At 34.8% G+C, this 23794-nt stretch overlaps 1 protein-coding gene across 1 annotated transcript in view; it reads right to left on the bottom strand.

The window, feature by feature from the left end:
• fab1 (1-phosphatidylinositol 3-phosphate 5-kinase fab1) overlaps nucleotides 1-23794 on the bottom strand; it is an 809612-nt gene that overhangs the window by 157485 nt on the left and 628333 nt on the right. The window contains exon 33 of the mRNA XM_090380831.1: nucleotides 8647-8795. Coding sequence (XP_090236957.1) covers nucleotides 8647-8795 — 149 coding nt within the window. The remainder of the gene's footprint in view (nucleotides 1-8646; nucleotides 8796-23794) is intronic.

Here is a 23794-nt window from a genome sequence, read left to right as displayed (position 1 = left end):
AGCTAGCTTGCAGAACCATTTGAAAGTTGTATCCTTGAAATACGAAGAGTGTAGGAATCACTGTTCTGATACATCTGCTATTGTGCTATCACAGTGTTTCCCAAACTGTGGTCCATAGATCAGTTCAAAAGTTTCCATGAAATATTGAGAAGGTATCAAGTACAGTAATCCTTCGATTAGTGCGCTTAATACGTCTTGCAAAAGTGCCACACTAAACGAATTTAATAACCTATGGAAAATAATGTAATTGGTTTTGTGACTTTTTTATTTATTCTCGAAAACATACAATACTGTATTTTTAAATTTTTTTTCAACAAATTATAATTACAAAGCACAATAAAAATTAAACAAAATTAAAAGTTAAATAAAGGAAAATATTCTACTTTAAAAAAAAAAAATTTATTAAGTGTAGTTTCATGTGTATTCTTCTTCCTCTTATCATATATCTGTCGATAAGGAATTAAAGCTTTTCACACTTTTCGACATATTTGACTGCTGTGTTCTACATCAGGGTCAACATCTAAGCATCACTGCTTAAAAACTTCAATAGTGTGAAAAATCTCATCAAACTAATTCTTTCGAGTGACCTCTTTCTTGTGGATAGGAGTTGCATCACCTTGACAATCATCGACAGCTTTGTATGCTCATTGAGTATCTAAAATTAGAAGATCACTATTGCTCAGTTCTTCAGCATGGGATTCAATTAATTCTTGAACATTTTGGTTGTCTAACTCATTAAAACCAAGGTCCTTTTCAATGCGAGTTTTTTTCTTTAATAATGTCTTCCATTTCTTTTGGAACGCCTTTAAATTCACTTGCACAGTGAGGAAGAAGATGCTTCCACAAGGCTCTCATATTGCTTGATGTAAGTTCAAGCCATGACTGGTGAATGTTTTCGATGGCAACTTTGATGCTATACTTTTTCCAGAATCCTATCAATGAAATTGCATTCTCTCCAGATGTTGCTTGAATTGCCTGTTTAAAGTCCTTCTCAGGTAGTAAGCTTTAAAAGTTGCAATAGGCCCTTGATCCATCAGTTGTAGCAAGGACGTTGTATTAGGTGGTAAAAATATCACTTTGATATTTCCACACAAGGAATTAAGAGAAATGGGATGACCAGGAGCATTGTCCAAAATCAATAATTAATTATTATTAATAATTAACTTTATTAATTATTAATAAAGGCATAAGCTGGTTGTTAAATTTTCAGGAATTTTGCGAGCTGGTTGTTAAACTGACAATGACTATAAACCGTAGAGTGGTATGCACTTCAATCCACAATGGCTAGAGGCATTTGGATGATAAGCTTGCATATGGTGACACGGAAAATCCAGCTGGGGCGTGCTTATTTTAGCACCCTTTGTACTTTCTTTCCCCCACCGCTTCCCTATGTGGCAGCCTGTTTAGGGATTATCTCAGCTAGCAATTTTACAGGAATATTATTTCCAATGAACACCCTGCTTCAGTCCTGTCTCGTTTTCAAGCATTATTCCACTGGGGTGAAAATTACCATCATGAAATTAACCAATTATTTCAATAATTTCTATTCCGTCTACAAAATTGAAACTTTTAAAATACATAAACAGAAGTGTTTTCTTTGATGTCCCAACTTTAAAATTCAGAAAAATCTATTAATTAATGCACAAACAGCAAAACTATACATTCAAGTATTTTTCTAATTATTCCCAAAAAAAAAACGATGATTTTAGAATGCATCAATGAATTTGTTTGAATTTCCACATGTGCCCCACTGCTGGCTAAAGCAAATTAAGTTACACGGAGCAGTGAGTAACAGGGAGACTGCATTATTCACGAACATGACACAGGAAAAAAAATAATAAAAATGCATGCAACTGTTTCTTGGCATAAGAAACATAATTGAAAAAACTGCAATGAATTGTTTTTGAAAAACGAAAAGATCGTACTTCCTTTCTTCAATGTATATTGCACCTACTACTAATACAAAATCAAGGAAATTCAGCTATCAGAAGCCACACTGGAAAAAACTGGTGTAAACTGATAATGCTGCAATGCACATTTAATGAAAGAGAAAAGTTTGGTTTATTGCAATTGTTTTTAGGGAACAATATCGGTACAGTACATTTTCTGGATGTATATTTTTTCTTATAACGAAATTTCCAGGAAATATTTCTATTGATAGCTGTGTTATAAATGTAGAAAACTGGTGTTGAAGGAACTCTGCATGAAAATTCATAAAATCAAACAGCGGCATAATCAGGATTTTTCGTCAGACATTCACAAAAAAAAATGCCAATTGCCTAATGCTAATCAATCCATTATTTCTGGTTTTAAATAAGAGGTGCCTGAATATTTGTATATGTCTGTATTACAAAAACATTACATTAAACGTATAAATAATAACAAACTATTTTATAAATGATTATTTTATTAATATATTTAGTACTTATTTTTTTTATTCGTTACATATATATGATACAAGTCGACCATCACTAATCCAGCAGCGTTGGGACCTGTGGGTTGCCAGATCACCGGTGGTTATTTTAGCACATACATTTTACCCAACAGCTAACCACCTCCTTCTACCTTTAACACGTTGACTGTCAAGCTAGTTTAAGAAAAAAATTCCCCAGGGCCCAAAATATATTTAGGAAATAATTTGATTAGAAATTCTAAAATAAATTTGTAATGTCAGTGTTGTTGTTTTTTCACTTAAAATATATAAAAGTCTTTTTTTTTATGTCACATAAGTAACCAACATAAGTGGTCAATGTGGCCACATATGTTGGTTACTTTATTTCTTGAGAAGCTGTGTCAGCCACATACGTGTGACACTATTACGGCACATGAAGGTCGTTTGTGATTAGTTTATTGCGAGCGCTGCAATAAAACTAATTACGATAAAATAAACTCTCAAAAATCCCAATAAGTTTGTCAGTATTATTAGAGATTTTGTGAAAAGAAGTTCATTAGCACGCTGTATTATCCATCATATTGTGTTGTATTTTCCTGCAAGTTTGTATAAGTGTGTTATAAAAAAAAAAATCTAAAAAAGGAATGGCTAAAAGAAAATTACTAAGATAAGAGGAACTGAGAGAAATTGCTGGAATTTACAATTAAGCAGAGTTCAACTTCTCACAGACACACCGCTGTCAAGTTTTTTCGGTGTATGGTATTTACGCTTTATACCACGAGAGGCACTTCCTTTATGTATTGGAACCATGGCTGGAGCTAAATTTTTTTTATAATAATAAATTTTATAATAATAACAGGTTATAATAATAAATGCAGAAAAACAAGTGGGAATGGCTTGCCAGTGTTTACGAGTTCGCGCCAACAGCTGATGCTGCAACCAACGCCACCAAAACAGTAGTGGCAGGTCGGTGCGCCAACCCGGGAAATTTGAAATTACGTTCGGGGAAATTATGTCCGAATTAGCGGTGGAACTGGATTACCGGTAGCAGGATTAGTGATGGTCGACCTGTATGTCACATAAAACATAAGCAGTATCTATACAATTAGGAAAATAAACATGTGAAACAAAATGAACTGCAAAAATAATACATAAACAATGAATTATGGATATAAAAGCTAATATTTTTAAAAACATTGATAAATACTAAAGTTGTACAATGTATATCATGGTATTACTTTTCTAAAAATGCACCACAATACCAGATTTCAGTATCAGGAGGGTAAAATGTACCCGCTGACACTATCCTGGCTGTTCCAGTGAACAGTAGTAATCCGTTATTGAACAGAAAGTAATCCATTACAGTGTGGGTAGTGGAAAATGTTTTCTGCTTCAAATGCATGGAAAGTACTTGTCAATATTCCATCTGGAAATAATGTCAAGTGGTGTGAAGACAGCAACAATAGGTGCTTTATACTGAGTCCTTTTTAAGTCCCTTGTGGTAAAATCAAACAGGAAGTTACCCTTCGGGTTACTGAAAGTCGGGGCTGGCTCTAGGGAGACACAAGTGAGGCACTTGCCACAGGTGCCGCTTAAAATAGGTGGCACGCCGTTAATAAAACATGCTTCACATTTAACATTCAATATCAAATTTCTATTTTCTCTCTACCCAAAATACAAAGTATCTTTTCTTATTTATTGCACTGTTAGGTTTTCACTATTTACAATTATACAAATATACCACAGCGATAGGTACAATCAGTGCTTTTTTTTTGGACAGTGTATGGGCACCCTTATTATCAGTGACATGTGACATTTGGATGCAAGTACATTTCAAAATTTGTAATATTCAGTAAATTTTTTCACATGTTCACCTACTATTCAAATAAGCTTAGAGTTATTTAACTAAATTTGTATTTTTTACTGTCTATTGTTAAGATATTTGCTATATAAAACTTTACAACCATTTTTAGAATTTTATTCTAAACTTTTTTTTTAATGAACAGATAAGGAGAGACTTAAGGGTACACATTGTTTGCACTTCAGGCAATTAATGCTGCTGTTAAGCACGAATTAAGAGAGCTAAAGGGATTACCATTCTACAACTTAGTGGTATTTCTTAACACTTATCTGACCACCTGACCCACATACTGAGAAGTTGCACTGGTGAACAGTGAGCAGATCACAGGGTATTCCCAAATTCACTAACAGGGTGCTACTATAAGCGCTCTGTTAGAGAATTTTTTAAAAGCTCGGAACATACCTCATTACTCTTGATTTGATTAAAATATTCAGCCCACTTTCTATGAGCTAATAATTTTTCCCCATTATCATCTTTCTTTTTCTCAAAGAAATTCCTTAAAATTCATAGATCGTCGATATTTACTCCTTTTTTTATAAAAAAAAAATCCACAGAGCTCTGTATATCATCTCATTTTGGAACATCTTTTAATTCCATGAATTGTAATATTTTAAACTGTTCCCAATTTTTTGTCAGAGATTTCTGATCTCATCGGAGTGCCACTGAGTTTGAGAGAGATGCTTTGTAGCAAAGTCATAATCTGTTTTGTGTGATTTTGATATAATACATTCCACACTTGTGTAATTTTGGGATAATATAGCCCACTTAATGTAACCAGTGCATTGTTTTATTTATTCTGTTGAAATCACGGAAGGTGCAATGCACAGAATATTTAATGAAAATTCCTTTTATGATGAGATGATTTTTTTTTAAATTACAAAAATTAGGAGACAGGTGGTACCACCTAGTGGCAATTGAAAATTTCAAATCACAAGTACCCCTACTTTCTTTTAGAGCCGGTTGCTAAAAATTTACCAGTGCACCCCTGGTTCTATCTATCACCTTAGAGATATTCTCTTCAGATTTTCAATACAGAAAAGAAAAAAAATATATTGCTTGGGGCCACATCTGATCTACGAGGCACCTCTGTAGCCAGGTGGGAAGGAACAGCAGTGCGTAGCACACGCTTCTTGATTAGACCGGGGTTCGAGCCCGTCACCACCAAATACGGAGGATGCGGAAAGCTCAGGGAATGACCACCGCATATCCCGGAGCAATATGACCTTAGTTGCTAATGCTCCTAAAAAAACAAATAACAAACAAACATCTGATCTATAGGAGGAGGGAGAACAACTTGAACATTGAGCTAAACAAATTGAACAGTGAGCCACAATAGAATATTTAATAATGATTGGGATTTGGGAGTCATTAACTGAAAGAGAGCTGAAACTGTTGCACCTGAAAATAAAGAAGACATATGGGTCTGATTGAATCTGTCAAATTATGTTAAAAAGCAGCAGCATCAAAAGAGAAAACCAAACTTTTATAATGACAATGAGGGCTCCTTGAATTCAGAAGTAGTTCCTAAAGGCTGAAGATGTGCAAATGTCTCTCCTATTTACATGTGTGAATTAAAAAGGGAAATAAGTAATTAAAGACCTGTAAGTTTGAATTCTGTGCTAGGAAAATTATGGAGTCAATAATTACAGAAAATAAACACAATCATAAATAATGCAACATTATCTCAATAGGAATGAACCTGTTTGTTTGTTATTTGGTTTTTAGGAGCATTAGCAACTAAGGCCATATTGCTCCGGGGATATGCGGTGGTCATTCCCTGACCTTTCTGCATCCTCTGTACTTGGTGGGCACGGGCTCGAACCCCTGTCTAATCAAGAAGCATGTGCTACGCACTGCTGCTCCTGCCCACCTGGGAATGAACCTGTAAGGCAACTGCAGCACAGATTTGTTAAGAGAAGATTGTCTGACCATGTTGTTTCATGTTTCATAGATCAGTTATATAAATCATTAGCAACTCAGCACATATTACTGCAGTCTGTAGTTGTGTTAACCACACATTCATAGGTTAACGTGTATGAGGTCTGGGCTGAAAAACACAGAATTACTCACGGATGAAGGCCCTAATCTCTCTCTCTGTCTGTCATTGATTGAGGAGAATTTTCTTTGCAATCTTTGCAGGCAGCTATCTTGTTTACAGGCATCTCAATGTGCTTACTGAAACACAGCTTCTGGTCAAATATGATTCCCACATCAATTACAGCCCCACATGAGGAGGATTAAAAATTCTTCCAGTCTCCAATGGGAGACTTGAATCCAGACTTCTGACAAGTGGAAAATCACTATACAATCACTACTTGACTTACGGAAATTTGACTTTAAGTAAGCTTTTTCAGGCCAGTGCAAACTTAAAAAAATCGTGGAAACGTATTTTGCATCCTATAGGAATAAATATAGGTATCATGAAAATATCATAATGAGAACCCAATAACACGTTGTTTTTTGGTAATTCATTCCAAGACCTCGGAAGTTGAAATTTTCGCTATATAAATAAGCTGTTTATCTCTCTAAAAGGTCATTTTTATAATGGAAATTGCACTACATTTTCATTGTTATCATATGTTCCATTATAAGAATCAATTTTAAATGCCTTTGTGATATTTTTCTAAAACACATTTCTGGAGATCACTACCATAAAACAATAAAAACAATTTGCACTTTCCGGTTTATTGGGCTTTTCTGTTAGTGCAATCTATTATAAATGAGTAGTAAACCTGATATTATTGCATTTGTGATAATATTGATAACTGGAATTTTGTGGGTTTTTATGTTATGGTGAAATGAATTTCCCTTCACTGAAATCTTCAATCATTTAAAAAACACAAATAAATTTTCAGAATCTCTCTTCATTCCTACAGTATTTACTTATTACAATGATGAAGGGAAAGGGACCAATGGAAAGTGCAAGTGCTGGCAGTGAGGAAACAAAACAAAATTGATTTAGAAATAAAGATGGTTAATTAAGAAGTATGAAGCAGGACAAAATTTCTGTTCCACTGAAACTAGGTCTCGCTGCTTCAACAGTGAATACTATTTTAAAGGACAGTGCGCATATAAAAGAACATGTTAAAGGATCAACCTTATCATTTAAGATCAACAGTGATCACAAAACAGTGTTCTGGTGCTATATCGAAGATGGAAAAACTATTAATAATATGGATGGAAAATCAGATTCAGAAGCAAGTGCCCAGAGTCCAATGCCATTCAAGCAAAAGCAAGAAGTATTTATGAAGGTATTAAGGGATAAGTAAGGCAAACCCCAAGCCAAGTTCGTGGCAAGCAATGGGTGGTTTAATAGGTTCATGCATCGCACTGGTTTACAAAACATTAAAGTATGCGGTGAAGTCACCAGTGCTGATTCTGCAGCTGCAGAAAAATTTTGCAATGTTTTGGAAAAAAAATCCCTTCTAAATCTTCACAGCCCTTGTCTTCCACAGCGGCATGCTTATCAGAAGGAGAGTTAATTCTGGCAACGATGCTCGAAAGGTAAAACTTGCTGATGTTATGCCTGTCTCCTCTCTCTTTTTGTTTTTGTAATTTTGAAATTTTTGTAATTTTGTACACTTTTGTAATTTTTCCTGTGCATGAGATAAAAAAATGGAATAAATAATTCTATTTACATGTTTGTTGAACATTTATTTTTTGCTTCAATCAAATTTGCGAGTGCTGCATAAGCATTTAGGGGAAATTCCGACTTATGTAGAGTTCCACAGAATGCAATCTTTATGTAAGTCAGGGAGTGGCTGTACTGTCATGGAGATCGTGCCTAACCAGTTTGATTAGCTACTCTGTGGTTTCATAAAGGAAAGAAATGTAAAGAATAATATTCACATCATATATAATATTTTCATATTAATGAAAGCAAAGATCAAAATGATGAGTGTGTTATGCTGCAGAACAAGCAAAAGTGAAAAATTATGGAGGAAAAAGATATTTATTTTTGTTTTTGAATTAATTGACAGTATTTTGTTTTTGAAGTAATGGTGCCATTCCAAAATGAAGTATAACACAATCTGTCACTTTATCCACTAAATACCAACATTTTCTACTTTTTATTTGAAGAATGTTTATACTGTACTTATTAATTAAATGTTCACAGATAATATGAATCCCATCAACTATTATCTCACTTGGTGACACGTTGAAGTGACCTATCTGATTCACTATTAGTAACAAGTCTAAACATGAATCCCTTTAATTTTGCATTCAGTGGTGCTGATTTGTTCTGGTTATTAATTCAAAGTGTACTGTGTAAACTGGGCATTAACACACACTAATTAACTTTATAAGATTCAAAATTTGAAGTGATTTTCCAGTCATCCTGTAAAATACTTTAATGAAGTGCATAAAAAAAAAAGATTAATTTTATTTTTACCTTATCAGAAAATGGCAAAAGAAAGTGTTCTGATGGTAAGAATGGACTCTGAAGTGGAGTGACAGCTGTGCTGGAAAGTAAATGACTTAACAATGTCTTTACAGTTCCTTTTTCCTTTTTCTCTGGTTTTGTTATCAAATCATCATCAACTAGAAAAGGTACACATTGATTTAACAAAACAGTTGAGATCCAATTCAATTTTGATAAAAACACTGTAGATATCATATATATCTAATATTAAGAAATCATACAAAGGAACTAACAAAATTTCTGAAAAATAGCTGCAGCAGCAGTATTGACTTTTTTGTAATATAATATAAATATTATAAGTTTATAATAAATATTTTCAAGTAATATTTAATGAAAACTGGGCATAAACATGTATATGAAGAAATACAAGAAAGCCTATAAAGTTTTTGTAAAAATTTCTGGAACCACAAAAAGGTAAGATTACATGCACGTGCATGCACACACACAAACAGAATAACAGTATATCAGGTAACAATTAAACACTGTTTTATGTTTCTCTGGAGAACCACAGAAATTTCTTTTTTGGATCTTCTTTTTATGTGATAAATAGGATACACATTCATTTGGTTACTTTCCTTGTAAATAAATATCTAACAGGAAAGGAGTATAATGAACAACTATACAGACAAACAGAAGGAACCAATAAACCAGAATGTCTTAAGATGGGGATTTTAACTTTCCAGCTAGTGAATGGAACATGTCGTTTGGTCATCACTCACACAGTAACAGAACTTTTCTGGATTTCTTGGGTTGAATGTTTTCGTGCTAGAGAGAGCCAACAAGAAAAATGCAATGCTCTTGATCTGATTATCAACAGTGACTTCTTATACAATTAAGGATCTCCAGTTAAAGAAACTCTAAATGGCATGATCATAACATACTGATGGGGAGGATTTACTTAAAATTCTGACTACTTTCGAGGGTGAAGGGAAGGGATTTTGATTTCATAAAAGAAACTATGATTAGAAAACAGGCCTTGTGCATCAGGTTGCATTATATCATCAAAGTTTCTTGCGACGACTGACTAACTGGCTAAAATAAATTTATTAAAATAAAAATGATATATACATAAGATAAAAGTGTTAAAATACAATAAGATAAAAGAGTTAAAATATATATAATAAAAACTTTAAAATACATAGATAGTAGCTTTTGAAGCGAAGTGCCTCTTCATCAGCTGATGAAGAGGCACTTGTGAGTTTGAAGTTGGACAGTAAATGGATGCTGACTGGTTGCGGCACATGTTCAGATTGGTTTTGAAGAAAGTGGGGGAGTCAGAGATGACAATTCAGAAGAACAGTTCCCATGGAAGTACCTATAGAAAATGCAAGCAGCAAAAGCCAAATTTTAAGAGAGAGAGAGAGAGAGAGAGAGAGAGAGAGAGAGAGAGAGAGAGAGAGAGAGAGTGGGGAGACAGGTCGTTAATTAAGAGTATGTGGTTATGACTGTCTGGTATTCTGATAGGTAAAAGTAGAGTAGTATGCAGTTATGATAGTCTGATAGGTAAACAAACAATCTGTGTGAAGTCTTCTGTAATTTCACAAGCCTTAGCATCTCGACCAGCTGGGTCCATGTGACTATAAAACTGAAGTTAGTAAGTTAGTTATTTTGGTTTTTAGGAGCATTAGCAATTAAGGCCATATTGCTCCGGGAATATGTGGTGGTCATTCCCTGACCTTTCCGCATCCTCCGTATTTAGTGGTGATGGGCTCGAACCCCGGTCTAATCAAAAAGCGCGTGCTACGCACTGCTGCTCCTTCCCACCTGGCTACAGAGGCACCTATAAAACTGAAGACAGTTGGAGCAGTGAACATTAAAATTGCCAATAAAAATAACTTTCTTTAATCCAACTTTTGTAACACGAAGTTATGAAAGTTGGATTAAAGAAAGTAGAGTTTTAGGGAAAGGAAGTCAAAGAGTTCCAAGTGATTAATGTAGCTGGGAGAATGACAGAGGCAAAAGATGAGTTTTACAAAATTGGGTAGAGAGATTTTAAACCAGAGTAGATTGAAAGGAAGAGATTCCGAATTAGTGGGTCCACATCAATTTGTTGTATGCGACAATTTGGTGCATGACAGTTTGTTGTAAGTGACAATTTGGTCCATGACAGTTCAGTGTATATAACAATTCAGTGCATGATAGTTTGGTGTATGAAACAATTTGGTGAATGACGTTTTGCTGTATGTGACAATTTGGTGAAAGAAATTGGTGGCTACAATTTAATTAGTACTACAATTCAGTTAGTACAACAATTTGGTGTATGCATGACAATTCAGTGCATCAAACAGAGATCGGAAATTAACAAAATCAATGAAGTAAGAGGTTTAAGAAACAAGGACGGACTTAGAAAGGAGGAATACAGAAATTTAGAAAAAAAAGAAAATATTTTTTATCCATTTATTTTTTTTTTAAAGGAGTCATGCTGATCCTTCTCATAGGCAGGCTGGAGAGTGAATACATGCCTATTCCAGCATGACTTCATCCATATGGTAACACCTTTAATCCCTTTAAGATTATTTATTAATTTTTTTTTAGCAAACCTACTCACAGTTTGGTCTGTGAAACAACTCCTGTCATGTGAATTTCCCAAAAAATGCAACTTACAGAAGTGAAAGTAAAGTGCAAACAAGGTTCTCTTGTATCCCATCTTTAACCTGTCCATGGCAGTTTTATAATAGGATCTTCTAAAAAAAAAAGTAAGAATGTGCAATAAAAGATGAAAATGGATAGTGCACCAAAACAAAACTATAAAATATCAAGAATGGTATCATGATCACCAAATTCACCACTTACATGGCATGTTAAAAGTCTATTTTCTGTCTTGCATTGCCACACACTATATTCTTCCAAAATATTCATCGATTTGTCGTAATTACCGAATTGTTATAGCCATCAATTGTCTTTTGCCAAATTGTCATACAGCAAATTGTCACACACAGTGAAATGTCATTCGCCAAATTGTCTTGTTCACTGAACTATCATGCATTGAATTGTTGAATACACCAAACTGTCATGCACCGAACTGATGTGATCCCCAAATTCATAAGTCTATGACAGGGAATATCAGAGATGGCATATGCAAAAGTACCACCTATGAAATGAAAGGAATCATACAGCAAATAATTAGGAGAACTGATATAAGCAGTGGTTGAGGCAACCGATTATTGGGATTCTGTCAAAAAAAAAAAAAAAAAAAAAGGTAAGTGGAGCTAGGCAGACTGAAGGTGAAAATGGACATCACTGAGATGAGATTGGAACTGAGGCTACATATATTTGTGAATGAATGAGGAAGTTTTTGGGTGGTTTAGATCTTTTTGCAGATAGGTTATGTTTTATTAGTTTGACTATTCATGATAAATTCAGTAGATGAAATAAAAGTAGAGGGGGCATAATGTATGAGAACATTTTTGGACATGGTGTACACACAGCAAGAATATACCCAGCTCCTTTTCATTATGCGGCCTCAAACAATGTGCACACACACACACCTCAGACTCCTTCTAGTCATTAAATGGCAAAGTAGAGTCAGCAAGATTATACATCAGCTGGTCTGGATGCCTCCTTGAGTGTTACCAACAGTTTCAATGAAGTGGAATACAGCAGAATCCCGTTAATCCAGACTTGATGGGACCGCACTCGGTCCGGATTAACTGGAAGCTATCTTTAACATACCAGTTTTTATTTAAAGTTACTAAATAAAATTTTAACTAAATTGGTTTTTATATTAAATTAATAAAACAATATTTTAAAAAAAAATTATAAAAAGTAAAAGAATATGGTAAGTAAACAAAATACTGTACAAAGCAATAAAGTTTTAATGTAGAACATTATATTACACAAAATTAAACACAAAAATATTACAACACAAAAGAAATAACTATTTTCGAGAAGTTTACTTGAAATAATCCTAAATGTTTTTTTGCTTTAATTTTGAAACTCACTTTCAGGCTGCAAAATCTTGCAGACGCTTCAAGGTCATTTTTTTATTTATTTATTTATTATAGTCTTTGGTGGTCCCTAGACATTTGTCCAAATCCACCTAATATCACTGACTTTATTATACTAAAACAATACTGGTAAAAAAAAATAAAAATAAAAAAATAATAAAAAAGTGTTAGGTTTGTGTAATGTGTAAGTGTGAGTTTATGTTATATACAGGACACCCAGCCATCACCCAGGATAACTGCTGCCCAATGCCCGGGTCTTCTATACTGTCTGTGCTGACTGCACAAAATTCCCGCACCCTCCGGTAGAAGTGCTAGACCAGAGGGTGCCAGCAATCCTGCCCCCAAGTTGCCCAAGCCTGGGAGCCAGCATAAAAAAAAATATATATATTTATATATATATATATATAGGTATATATATAAATAAAATAAATAATAAAAACACACACAAAAAAAAAAAAAAAAAAAAAAAAATATATATATATTAATAATAAAATAAAATAATAAATCTTCCCTCCCCGCACAGGCATTCAGGAATCAAAGTTTCCTACTCCTGTGGGCAGAGGGAAAAAAAAAACAAAAAAAACACCACCATCCTGGTCCACAATCCCACACTTAGTTACTTACATAGTGCCAGCAAATATAACAAAAGGGGAAAAAAAAAAATAAAAAAAATAAATACTAAAAAAAAAAAAAAAAAAACCGAAGACCCGGGTGGTTTGGGGGGAAAACCTCTAACCCGTACCCAAATCTCACCCTGGCAATTTATCCCACACTAGGTTAATTTCCACGGTGCCAGCAAAAAAAAAAAAAAAAATATTATTAATAAAATAAATAAATAAAATAAATATAAAAAAAAAAACAGGCCAAGAATAGGATGAGGAGAAGAGAAAAAAAATCTATACAATGAATAGTTATTAGTTTACAAATATCCAGGCTGATAACTGTCTTCTTTTTAGAAATACAGAAATAGCAAACCTTTGAAAAGCAACAAACTTTATTTATAATTACATTCTTTAATTCAGCTTTGTAATTCTCATACAACAAACAATCATATAATACATGGCACCAAGTTTCTTCATCACCACATACACAGTAAGGGTTTGACTTTAAACCAAAATAATATAATTTACTATTCAAAGAACCATGCCCTGTTAACAAAAAAGAAGTCTCCATACTAGGAAAAAAACACTTATTCAATTTAAAATATGTAAAAGAAACATTTGGAATAAAATGACTGGTGATTGCACCAGTAATACTATCCGTCCATCTGGCTTGCCAGATTTCCATTAACTTACCATATATTCTTTTCTTTTCAACCATAGGGTCAATGTTAAGGTCACACACAATGTTTAAACACGTGAAATTATTATGCTTCCTAATATGATAACAGAAGGCTCTATATATTATAAAAAGATCTAATGGCATGTGACCTGCTAATACCTGTAGGGCATTTGTTGACACAGTTCTACAAACCCTCTGAATTGCCAACATCTTTGTTCTTTGCACAGAATTTAACATGGCTTTAAACTTAATCTTATTCACACACAAGTTACCAGAACTGATGATACATAAGTCACTATTAGCAGAAAAACTTCCATATAATAAAGATTTAAAACTGATCTACATAATCCCCATTCTGATCTAGAAATCCGTATTACTGCTGCACTAAAGCGCTTAATTTTATTCATCAAATAATGCAAATATGGAACAAAAGTTAACCTAGCATCTAATAAAACACCTAGATACTTAGTTTGGGTAACAAATTTAATTTGCTTACAATTTAACAAAATTTTTGGTGGTTAATTGATATCAAGGTGACCTTTAACTAACACCATAATGTTTTTTCTTCTGAAACTGTTAATTTATTTACAATAGCCCATGATGTTAGACTCTGAAGAACCATTGCAGCCTTCTTTTCAATATCCCTTCTTGAGTTACCAGGCACACAGATAAGCAGATCATCCGCAGATGCTATTTTATGGCAAACTGTTTGTCTCAATTTAAGTCATTGGTTCAGAACCAAATTCCAGAATAGGGGACCCAACACAGATCCCCGTGGGCATCCCTTAGACACTAATTTCCTGTAAGTTAAATGCTGTGCCCTTACAATTATCTGCCTTGAAGTTAATAAAATAAATAAATAAAATAAAAATAAAAAAAAAACCCGGTATATCTTCCCTGGACAATGGAGCTGTCTTAACGAGTAGAGAATACTCTCGTGCCAGACCATATCAAAAGCTCCTGCAATGTCAATGAACAGGGCAAGAACATATTTACTATCTGCATTTTTAACGTAAAGAACTAAATCATTAATTGCATCCTCAGTAGATTTGGATTTTCTAAAACCATACTGAAATGGCAACTCAATGTGGTGTAAATTCATAAAGTCACTTAATCGCTGGAAAATCAATCTTTCAAACAACTTGCCTAGGTTAGGTAACAGCGATATTGACCAAAAGCTCTTGGGACTTGTTTATTCTTTACCTGGGCAGAAGGGCCCAGGTAAAAATTTCAGAAGGGCACATTTCCAGAAAACAGGAAATGTGCCTTCCAATAAACATTTGTTATACATATTAAGCAGAACTGGAGGATATATCTCTAATAACTTACTGATACTGTTGTTATCAATTAAATCAATCCCCGGAATTTTATCAACATTTATCTGTTTACTGACTATAGTAACTCCTCTGCTGTGAAAAGAGAGATATCCTCATCGTTGATATAATCTCTATTATCTGCTCTCATCTCATGCTGTTCAAGAGTATCATTACTTACACAATCCTCAGGAAACAGTTTGTCTATGACAACTTTAATAGTTGTCTCCCAACTAATTGTTTCCCTACCATCTACTATTACTGTGTAAAATACATCCTGCTCTATCTTTTTTATTAATAGTCAACTTATACAGTAGTCCCCAAGGGTTACTGTTTCCTGCAGTTTTTATCAAATTCTGCCATGATCTTAACTTATGCTGAAAAATAGCCCTATGATATTCCCTCCTTTTACACCTATATATTTCCTTATAATAGTTAGCCTCTTCTATATCATGAGACCTATATCTTTGAAATTGCTTCCTGGCTGAAAAAGCATCTCGCCTTAAAATTTTCAGTTGTTCAGACCACCATGGTACCTGCTTATCTGTGGCTTTCCTACACTTAGCTGCATACTTCAAAGTTTCAAAAAGTACATTTTGAATATAAAACGTATATTCTGTGGCATTCATAGTGTTCAGAGCCAAATACTTACCGTTGCCAAAAACCAATTGCAAGGATTCATTGAATTTTTTCCAATTTATCTTTTTGTATGGAAATCTCATCTGCTCATTGATTTTAATATAATAAGCCTTACTATATACCCCCACATTTACATGAAATAACGTCACTGTTTGTTGCATTCTCATCAACAACCTAGTGACACACACTCTTTACAAAATCTGGTGAAACCAGTGTCAAATCAATGTTCGATTGTCCATGTACATTGCTAAAAGTATATGGTTGTTGAGCTTCGTTAAGTACAACTAAATTATTTGATATTATAAATCCTCCATAAACATTCCCCTGTTATCAGTCACTGAACCACACATTGGATTTAGTTTATGTCAAAAGCCAATATTACATTGCCATAACCTATCTGTGCCAATGCACCTTCCATACATGAAATGAAATATTCAATATTATCTGTTGGAGAACAATACAATGACAATAAATAAAATGAAATGTCAGGCATAACAACATGAATACAAACAATATCTTGAGTGCACAATCCCGATACCACAGTTATGTTTAAATTCCTATTAAAAATAACTATTGCTACTCTTGGCCTCACTCTAGTAACATAAACTGACTTAGCAGTTACAGGAAAACCTACCAATCTATAACTCTGCTCATGCTGTAATGCATATGGTTCCTGCAAACAAAATATGTCACACCGGTTTTCCATTGCATATATTCTAATTTCATTCATTACCATGCGAGACCTTTGTCCATTCAACTGAACTATGTTTAATATCTGATTATTATCACTATTATGTGCGAACCAAAACTGTTTAATACAATCGTTATTATCATTATCCATAATTTATGTGCGTACTTGCTAATTCCAGGGTCAGAAGCCCACTAGCTGATGTGTCATCCTGAAAGAAATCAGTAGCTTCTTCAGTATTCTGGTTGCTTCAGTGTGATTTGCGTCAGTTGTTTCCTCACATACTTCTCATTGGAGATGACATCTTCATTAGCTTGCAATGATGGTGATGAGCATGCTTGCATGATGTGTTCTTCAGTGAAGATCTGATGTCCTAGATCATTATCACACACTATCCATGGGGCAATGTCTTCATTTGTTACGTCTGACCAACCCCCTAAACATTGAAATAACTGAACAAAATCACATTATCATCCTTGTCATCATCAGGATGACAAGAAATATCCATTTCCTCCTCGGATTTTTCCATTGGAACATCAGGCCAAAGTTTTTTCCCCCATTTGATAAGGATAGTCTTGTCAGTTTCATCCCAAGCTGCAGGAGAAAAATAAATGACTATCTTTATGTTGACATTTTTAAGAAGGTCCATAAAGTTTGATTTTTCTTCAAGCGCCTCTTGTTGTTCTAACAGTGAGATTGTCAACTTCTTTCTGTACCATTGCTTCACAGAATATAATTCCTTGATCTATAGGCTGTAATAGCTATTAATTAAGAAACACATAAAATCCAAGGAAGTGAAGCCAGTCGACATCGCTGGACAGTGCAGTGTCGAGTCAGTTTGGTGTGACATAAGCATTGGGAGATCAAAATTGAGAGTAGGAGTGTGCTATAGGCCTAATGACTCTGATGAGTATAATAAGAAACTGTTCGGAGAAATAGAGTGGGCCAGTAAATCAGAGAGTCTTATAATGGGGGATTTTAATTTCCCAGATATTGACTGGAATTTGGGGGCTGGTCACTCACACAGTAGCAAGGCTTTTGTGGATTTATTGGATGATTGTTTTCTACATCAGCATGTTCGGGAGGCAACTAGAGGGAGTAATACTCTTGATTTGATTATCAGTAGTGATTCTTCATGCATTCAGAATCTGCAGATAAATGAACCACTTGGTGGCAGTGATCACAGTGTGCTGAAGTGGGAGTTACTCAAAGAGGTAACTACCATTAGGGGTAAAGGGAAGGGGTATTGCTTTCGTAAAGGCGACTACAATGGACTGAGACAGTATTTAAATTCTATACAGTGGGATCAACTGATGATATTGCCAACAGCAAATTCAAAATGGGAAGCATTCAAAGAACTTATCGTGGAAGCTACTAGGCTTTACATACCAACTAAGAAATATTGTTCAAGGTTTAGGCCTAAATGGTTGTCAGATGAACTAATGAGGCATATGGCAGAGAAGAAAAATGCATGGGATACATACAAATTAACACGTGACACGGATGCCTATGATAGATACAAGTTGATCTGTAACCAAGTTACAAAGGAGGTTAGGCAGGCGAAGGCAGATTACGAGAGATCCTTGGCAAGGGATGCGAAGAAAAACAGCAAAGAGTTCTTTACTTATGTAAACTCTAGAAGGAAGGGGATGAATCAGATTGGTCCACTTGAGATCGATGGGTCAACTGTTGATGACCCTGCTCGGGTAGCTAACAAACTAAATGAATATTTTGCATCGACATTCACACATGAGGAGTTATTCAGCGAGGGGAATGCCAGAGGTGTATTCAACTCTAGCAGTAAGCTAGAGAATCTTGTAATAACTGAGAGCAAAGTGGAGGAGGAATTGTTGAAGATAAACACAAGAAAGGCACCTGGGGTGGATGGGATCTATCCAGTTATATTAAAGGAGGCAGCAAAGGAGGTAAGCAAACCCTTAGCCATAATTATGAGAGCTTCCTTGGACTCAGGGGAGGTACCCATTGACTGGAGATGTGCAAATGTGACCCCAATTCACAAAGGGGGATCAAAGGCTGACACAAGTAATTATAGACCTGTGAGTTTAACTTCTGTTCCCGGAAAATTAATGGAGGCACTGGTGAAAGAAGCACTGCAGGATCATCTAGACAAGACTTCAGTTATAGCTAGGACACAGCATGGTTTTGTTAAGGGGAAGTCTTGCCTGACCAATTTGATTGGATACTATGATGCAGTCACAAAAGAACTGGATGCAGGGAATAACTTTGATATTATATACTTGGATCTTAGAAAGGCTTTTGATACTGTTGCACATGGAAGACTGCTGCACAAATTGGAGCAGTGTGGCATTGGAGGCAAGTTGCTGCTATGGATAAAGGGGTGGTTGAGGGGGAGAAGACAGAGAGTGGTAATCAATGGACACTGCTCATCGTGGACTAATGTTATTAGTGGAGTCCCTCAGGGTTCAGTATTGGGGCCTTTATTGTTTTCTGTATTTATAAATGATATTGATGATGGTATATCAGGCTTAATGTCCAAGTTTGCAGACGATACAAAGGTTGGCAGGGTTGTCAAGGACACTACTGACACTATGCTGCTGCAACAGGATTTGGAAAGGTTGAGCAGATGGGCTTCGAGGTGGCAAATGAAGTTTAATATTGACAAATGTAAAGTACTACATATGGGAAACAGCAACCCCAGAGCAACGTATCAACTCTGTGGTACTACACTGACAGTGGTAGAGAATGAAAGGGACCTGGGGGTGGTGGTGCAGGCAGATATGAAGTTCTCTGAGCAGTGCAGACGAGCTGCAAGAGTAGCTCATGGTGTATTGTCAATGATATATAGAAATTTTTCTAGCAGGGATAAGGAGGTGATTATTCCCTTGTATAAGGCAATGGTCAGGCCACACCTAGAGTACTGTATACAGGCCTGGAGGCCTCATTTCAGGAAGGATGTAGAGCTGCTGGAACGAGTACAGAGAAGGGCAACTAGATTGGTGAATGGGACAAAGGGGTTCTCTTACGAAGAAAGGCTTAAGTTTTGCAAATTACAGTGTCTGGAAACTAGGCACCAGCGGGGTGATCTGATAGAGGTGTACAAAGCCTTGAATGGTTTGAGCATGCTCAATGCTGATGGGATTCTTCCTCTAGCTCAGAAAAATCACCTGAGAGGGCATAAATTCAAATTGAGGAAAGACAGATGTAGGATAGATGTGCGGAAATTTGCCTTTAGCCAGCGGGTGGTTGGTGGGTGGAACAGACTTCCATCCCTTGTCGTGGAAGTTGATAGCCTAAATAAGTTTAAGGCTCAGCTGGACAGGTATTTCGAACGAACAGAGGGGTGAAGTGGAAGTGGTTATTTTTATTTATTTATGTTACTTTTTTTTTTTTTTTTTTTTTTTTTGGCTGATGCTGCATAAGCTTGCTTTCTTGCATCAAATGCCTCTACTAATGCTAATGCTAATAGTGCAGTAACATTGGGTGGCATAAATTTTACAAAGATGTTGCCAGATCTCAGTTGTTTTTCTGCTGGCTGGGTTGGAGCATTATCAATGAATAAAACTGCTTTTTCTTCCAGTCCTTGATCTCTTAAATATTTTTTTAACTAAGGAAAGAAATGAGATGAAAATTCAATCTTTAAAAAGATCTGAGCTCATCCAAGCTGATTTTTGTGATGTGTGCTTAGAGGGCATTTAAATTCACATTTTTAAGAGTGCAGGGCTTAGCAGATTTTCCTATGACTAACAGTGGTAACTTTAAAGTCCAGGATGCATTACTGCACAAACACAAAAGCAATGTTACTCTTTCCTAGCTCGATTTATGTCCTTTAGCTGAAGAGTCAAGGTTTTTTTGGGTAACGTTTTGAAAAATAAACCAGTCTCATCAGCATTAAAATTTGGGATGGAACTAAACTTTCTTCACTAATAAACTTGAGAAACTGTACTTTAAATTCTTTGCTTGCAACACAATCACCAGAAAGACTACCTGTAATTCTGAGCTGTGGGATTCCATGACACTCCTTCCACCTTGATAACCACCCCAAACTCGCAGTAAAAGATGGGTCACCTCCTAACTTTTCATTAAGGCTAAAAGCCCTTGATTGAAGGATTGGGTCTGAAAGAGGAACCCCTTGCTCTCATTCCTGACGAAGCCAAATGTAAAGGCCTCATCCAAATTTTCATTTTTTGCCTTCTTAATGGTAGCTCTATGTGTCTTTGGCCACCATTTTTGCACAAAAGCTTGATTGCTTCCTATTTTTTTTCCAAATGGAAACTTTGTTTTGCCACCCCTATATCGAGAGCGATCTTTTTAAAATTTTTCCCCTTATCAATGTGAAAAAGTGCATTCAGTTTTTGTTCCATTGATGCAGTATCACTCTTTCTTTTTGTTATCATCTTCTGTTAACACAAAAAAATAAATAAAAACACAGCAAAAACAAAGCAATACAGCAGGTAAAGAACTGAGGTAAGGTGTACACATAGACAATGCTAGCGGCAGCTGTCGACTGAATACAATAGCTGAGCGACTGTGTTGTGTGGCGCCTCCATAGCCAGGTGGGAAGGAGCAGCAGTGCGTAGCATATGCTTCTTGATTAGACTGGGGTTCGAGCCCATCACCACCAAATACGGAGGATGCGGAAAGGTCAGGGAATGACCACCGCATATTCCCGGAGCAACATGGCCTTAGTTGCTAATACTCCTAAAAACCAAATAACAAAACAACAACAAACAGACTGATTTGTGAGTCATTTCCAAGAATGCACGATTCATCCCCCTCCCCATTACTGATAACGTGCTACTGCACACCATCACATTTACTCTTATCCAGTGCAGTGGGCAGTTACTGCTTGTATACGTGGACTAGTTGTAGTCCCTTTATCCGTGTTCTTCTTGTTTAGAATGACGTCGTTGATATAAACTTAGCTAGGCGAGCTCATGCTTGTAAATATATCATACAATTTTCAGAAAAACCACTCATATGTCAGTTATTTTTATAATTCCTTCTATATATATATTTTTTCGATAGTTAGAATTTTTCCCGACAGAAAATCCAGTCAGGATTAAAAGAAAGTCCGGATCATCGGGGTCCAGATTAATGGGGCTCTACTGTATCTAGTGGCCAGTCTGCAAAAATCATTTTACAGCTGTATCTTCAAATGTAAGGAAGATGGATCAATGTGATCATGTTTATCATAACCTCAAAAGACATTAATCATACTGCATTATGGAGATTGCTGGAGACTAAACATGGATTTCATCACTTCAATCCTCCAATAAGCAATATTGCATCCACTTTAATGCAAATAACAATTTTTAGGGATGTGGATGCTAGAAGTATATCAAGTTAAAACTTAAAGATAAATGATTTTGTAATAACTGAGAGGAAAGCAAAACAGAGAGAAATTGTTGACATTAAAAGTAAATAAAACACAAGGGGCTCATGGAATCCATCCAATTACTATCAGTTCCTCTATTTCATGCTGTTTGCTTATAAGAAAGTTATCAAAGTATGTCCAAGATCCCAAGGGCAACAAAGAACCATACTCTACTTAGAATGTCTGTGATAATCTTAAGGTAACTGGTTTATTCACTGATCTACAAAGAGGTTTCACAAAATACTATTGGTTTCTATGTTTGTGGGACAAAATATATTGCACAAAATATATAGCACAAAACCATTATATTGTGCAGCAGTGGGAAAAGAGGAAAGAATTTTTAGCACTAAGAAGTAATATAAAATATGTCCCACTGATTGAACAAGAAAGTTCTTCTTCCACCTTTACACATAAATCTTGGTTTAATGAAGAATTTTGCTAAGGCTGTGGATAAAGAAAGAAACAGATTCTGCTACCTAAGGGAAGTGTTTCCTAAATTAACTGATGCAAAATCCAAAACTGAGAGAAGGAACTTTCATTAGGCCTCAAATAAAGAAACTCCTGAAAGGTAATGTATTTGAAACAAAGCTAGAGGAAAGCTAACATCTTGGAAATCATTAAAAGCAGTTGTCAAAGAATTTTTTTTGAAGGAAAGAAGATAACTATGAATATCTGATGTCAAATCTTTTTGAAAATTGATTTTCTTCATTTTCATTTCAGTTTTCTTCTCTCAAAATTTGGGAAATATAAGTGATGAGCTAGGGAGACACTTTCATCAGGACATATCCACAATAGAAAAGTGGTCCCAAGATTGCTAGGGATACTGCCACGATGGGAGATTACTGGGTTTCTTAAGAGAGAAAGCAAAATGGACTACAAGAAAAATTCTCCGAGGCAAACATTTTTAAGAAAATAGAATGTATGTAGTATATTTTTGATAAAATTTTATCATTATATTTTTGATAAAAGTATTTTAAAATGAATAAGACTAATTTTTAACATAGCATGTGTATAGCATTTGATTGATCTGATTTGACTGTATTATCTTTGTATTATTATTATTTATTATTATTTGTATTATTATTATTTATTATTATTTGTATTATTATTATTTATTATTATTTGTATTATTATTATTTATTATTATTTGTATTATTATTATTTATTATTATTTGTATTATTATTTAACTGATTTGACTGTATGATATTTGACTGGTCATTTATTAAGTTACTAAAATTTTTGTGTCTTTCAATAAATGTGATGGAGAGAATTTTGGTATTTTTGGAATTAGTGGATCAATTTTCTTTAATTAGAATGTGCCACTTCTGCTCTGAAGGTACATTATTATTATTATTATTTTTTTTTTTTGGCCAGCACGATGGACAGATGATGTGAATAGTTTGCTTTTTGGGTGATACTGTATAAGCTTGCTTCTTTGCATCACTTGTCACTACTAATAGTAAACATGTTCAATTATTTATTTATTTATTATTATTTTTTTTATTAACCGTATACATCGATTATAACTATTTAAATAAGTTTTATTGGATGATGTATTTCTTCTCCTTAATATGTTAACTTGAAGTCTTTGAGAAATGCTCTTCAGGCAGGTGCAAGTGTAACCATTATGCATATTTCTTAGTTTCCACTGAAAAAGCCATTCCATTCTATTCCCTCTCTGATTTGCAGTTTCTCTGAATCCTTATTTTTTAATTTTTTTTATGAAAACCCCAAGCACAAAAGGTATTAGAACCTACAGCACTTAATACCATGCATGGGCTGAAGGTTGAGAAGATGACAGAAGATACTTGTTAAAATTAAGATTGAATTTTTGTAGAGTGTAATTTTCAGGAAATACATCTGAAGAGAGAGGCTCTTCCAAAAACAGAAGTT

Source organism: Mastigoproctus giganteus, chromosome 9 (genome assembly GCF_048544385.1).
Source record: "Mastigoproctus giganteus isolate SK-2022 chromosome 9, ASM4854438v1, whole genome shotgun sequence".
NCBI classification, from domain to species: Eukaryota; Metazoa; Arthropoda; class Arachnida; order Uropygi; family Thelyphonidae; genus Mastigoproctus; species Mastigoproctus giganteus.
This window is presented reverse-complemented; position numbering and strand designations above follow the sequence as displayed.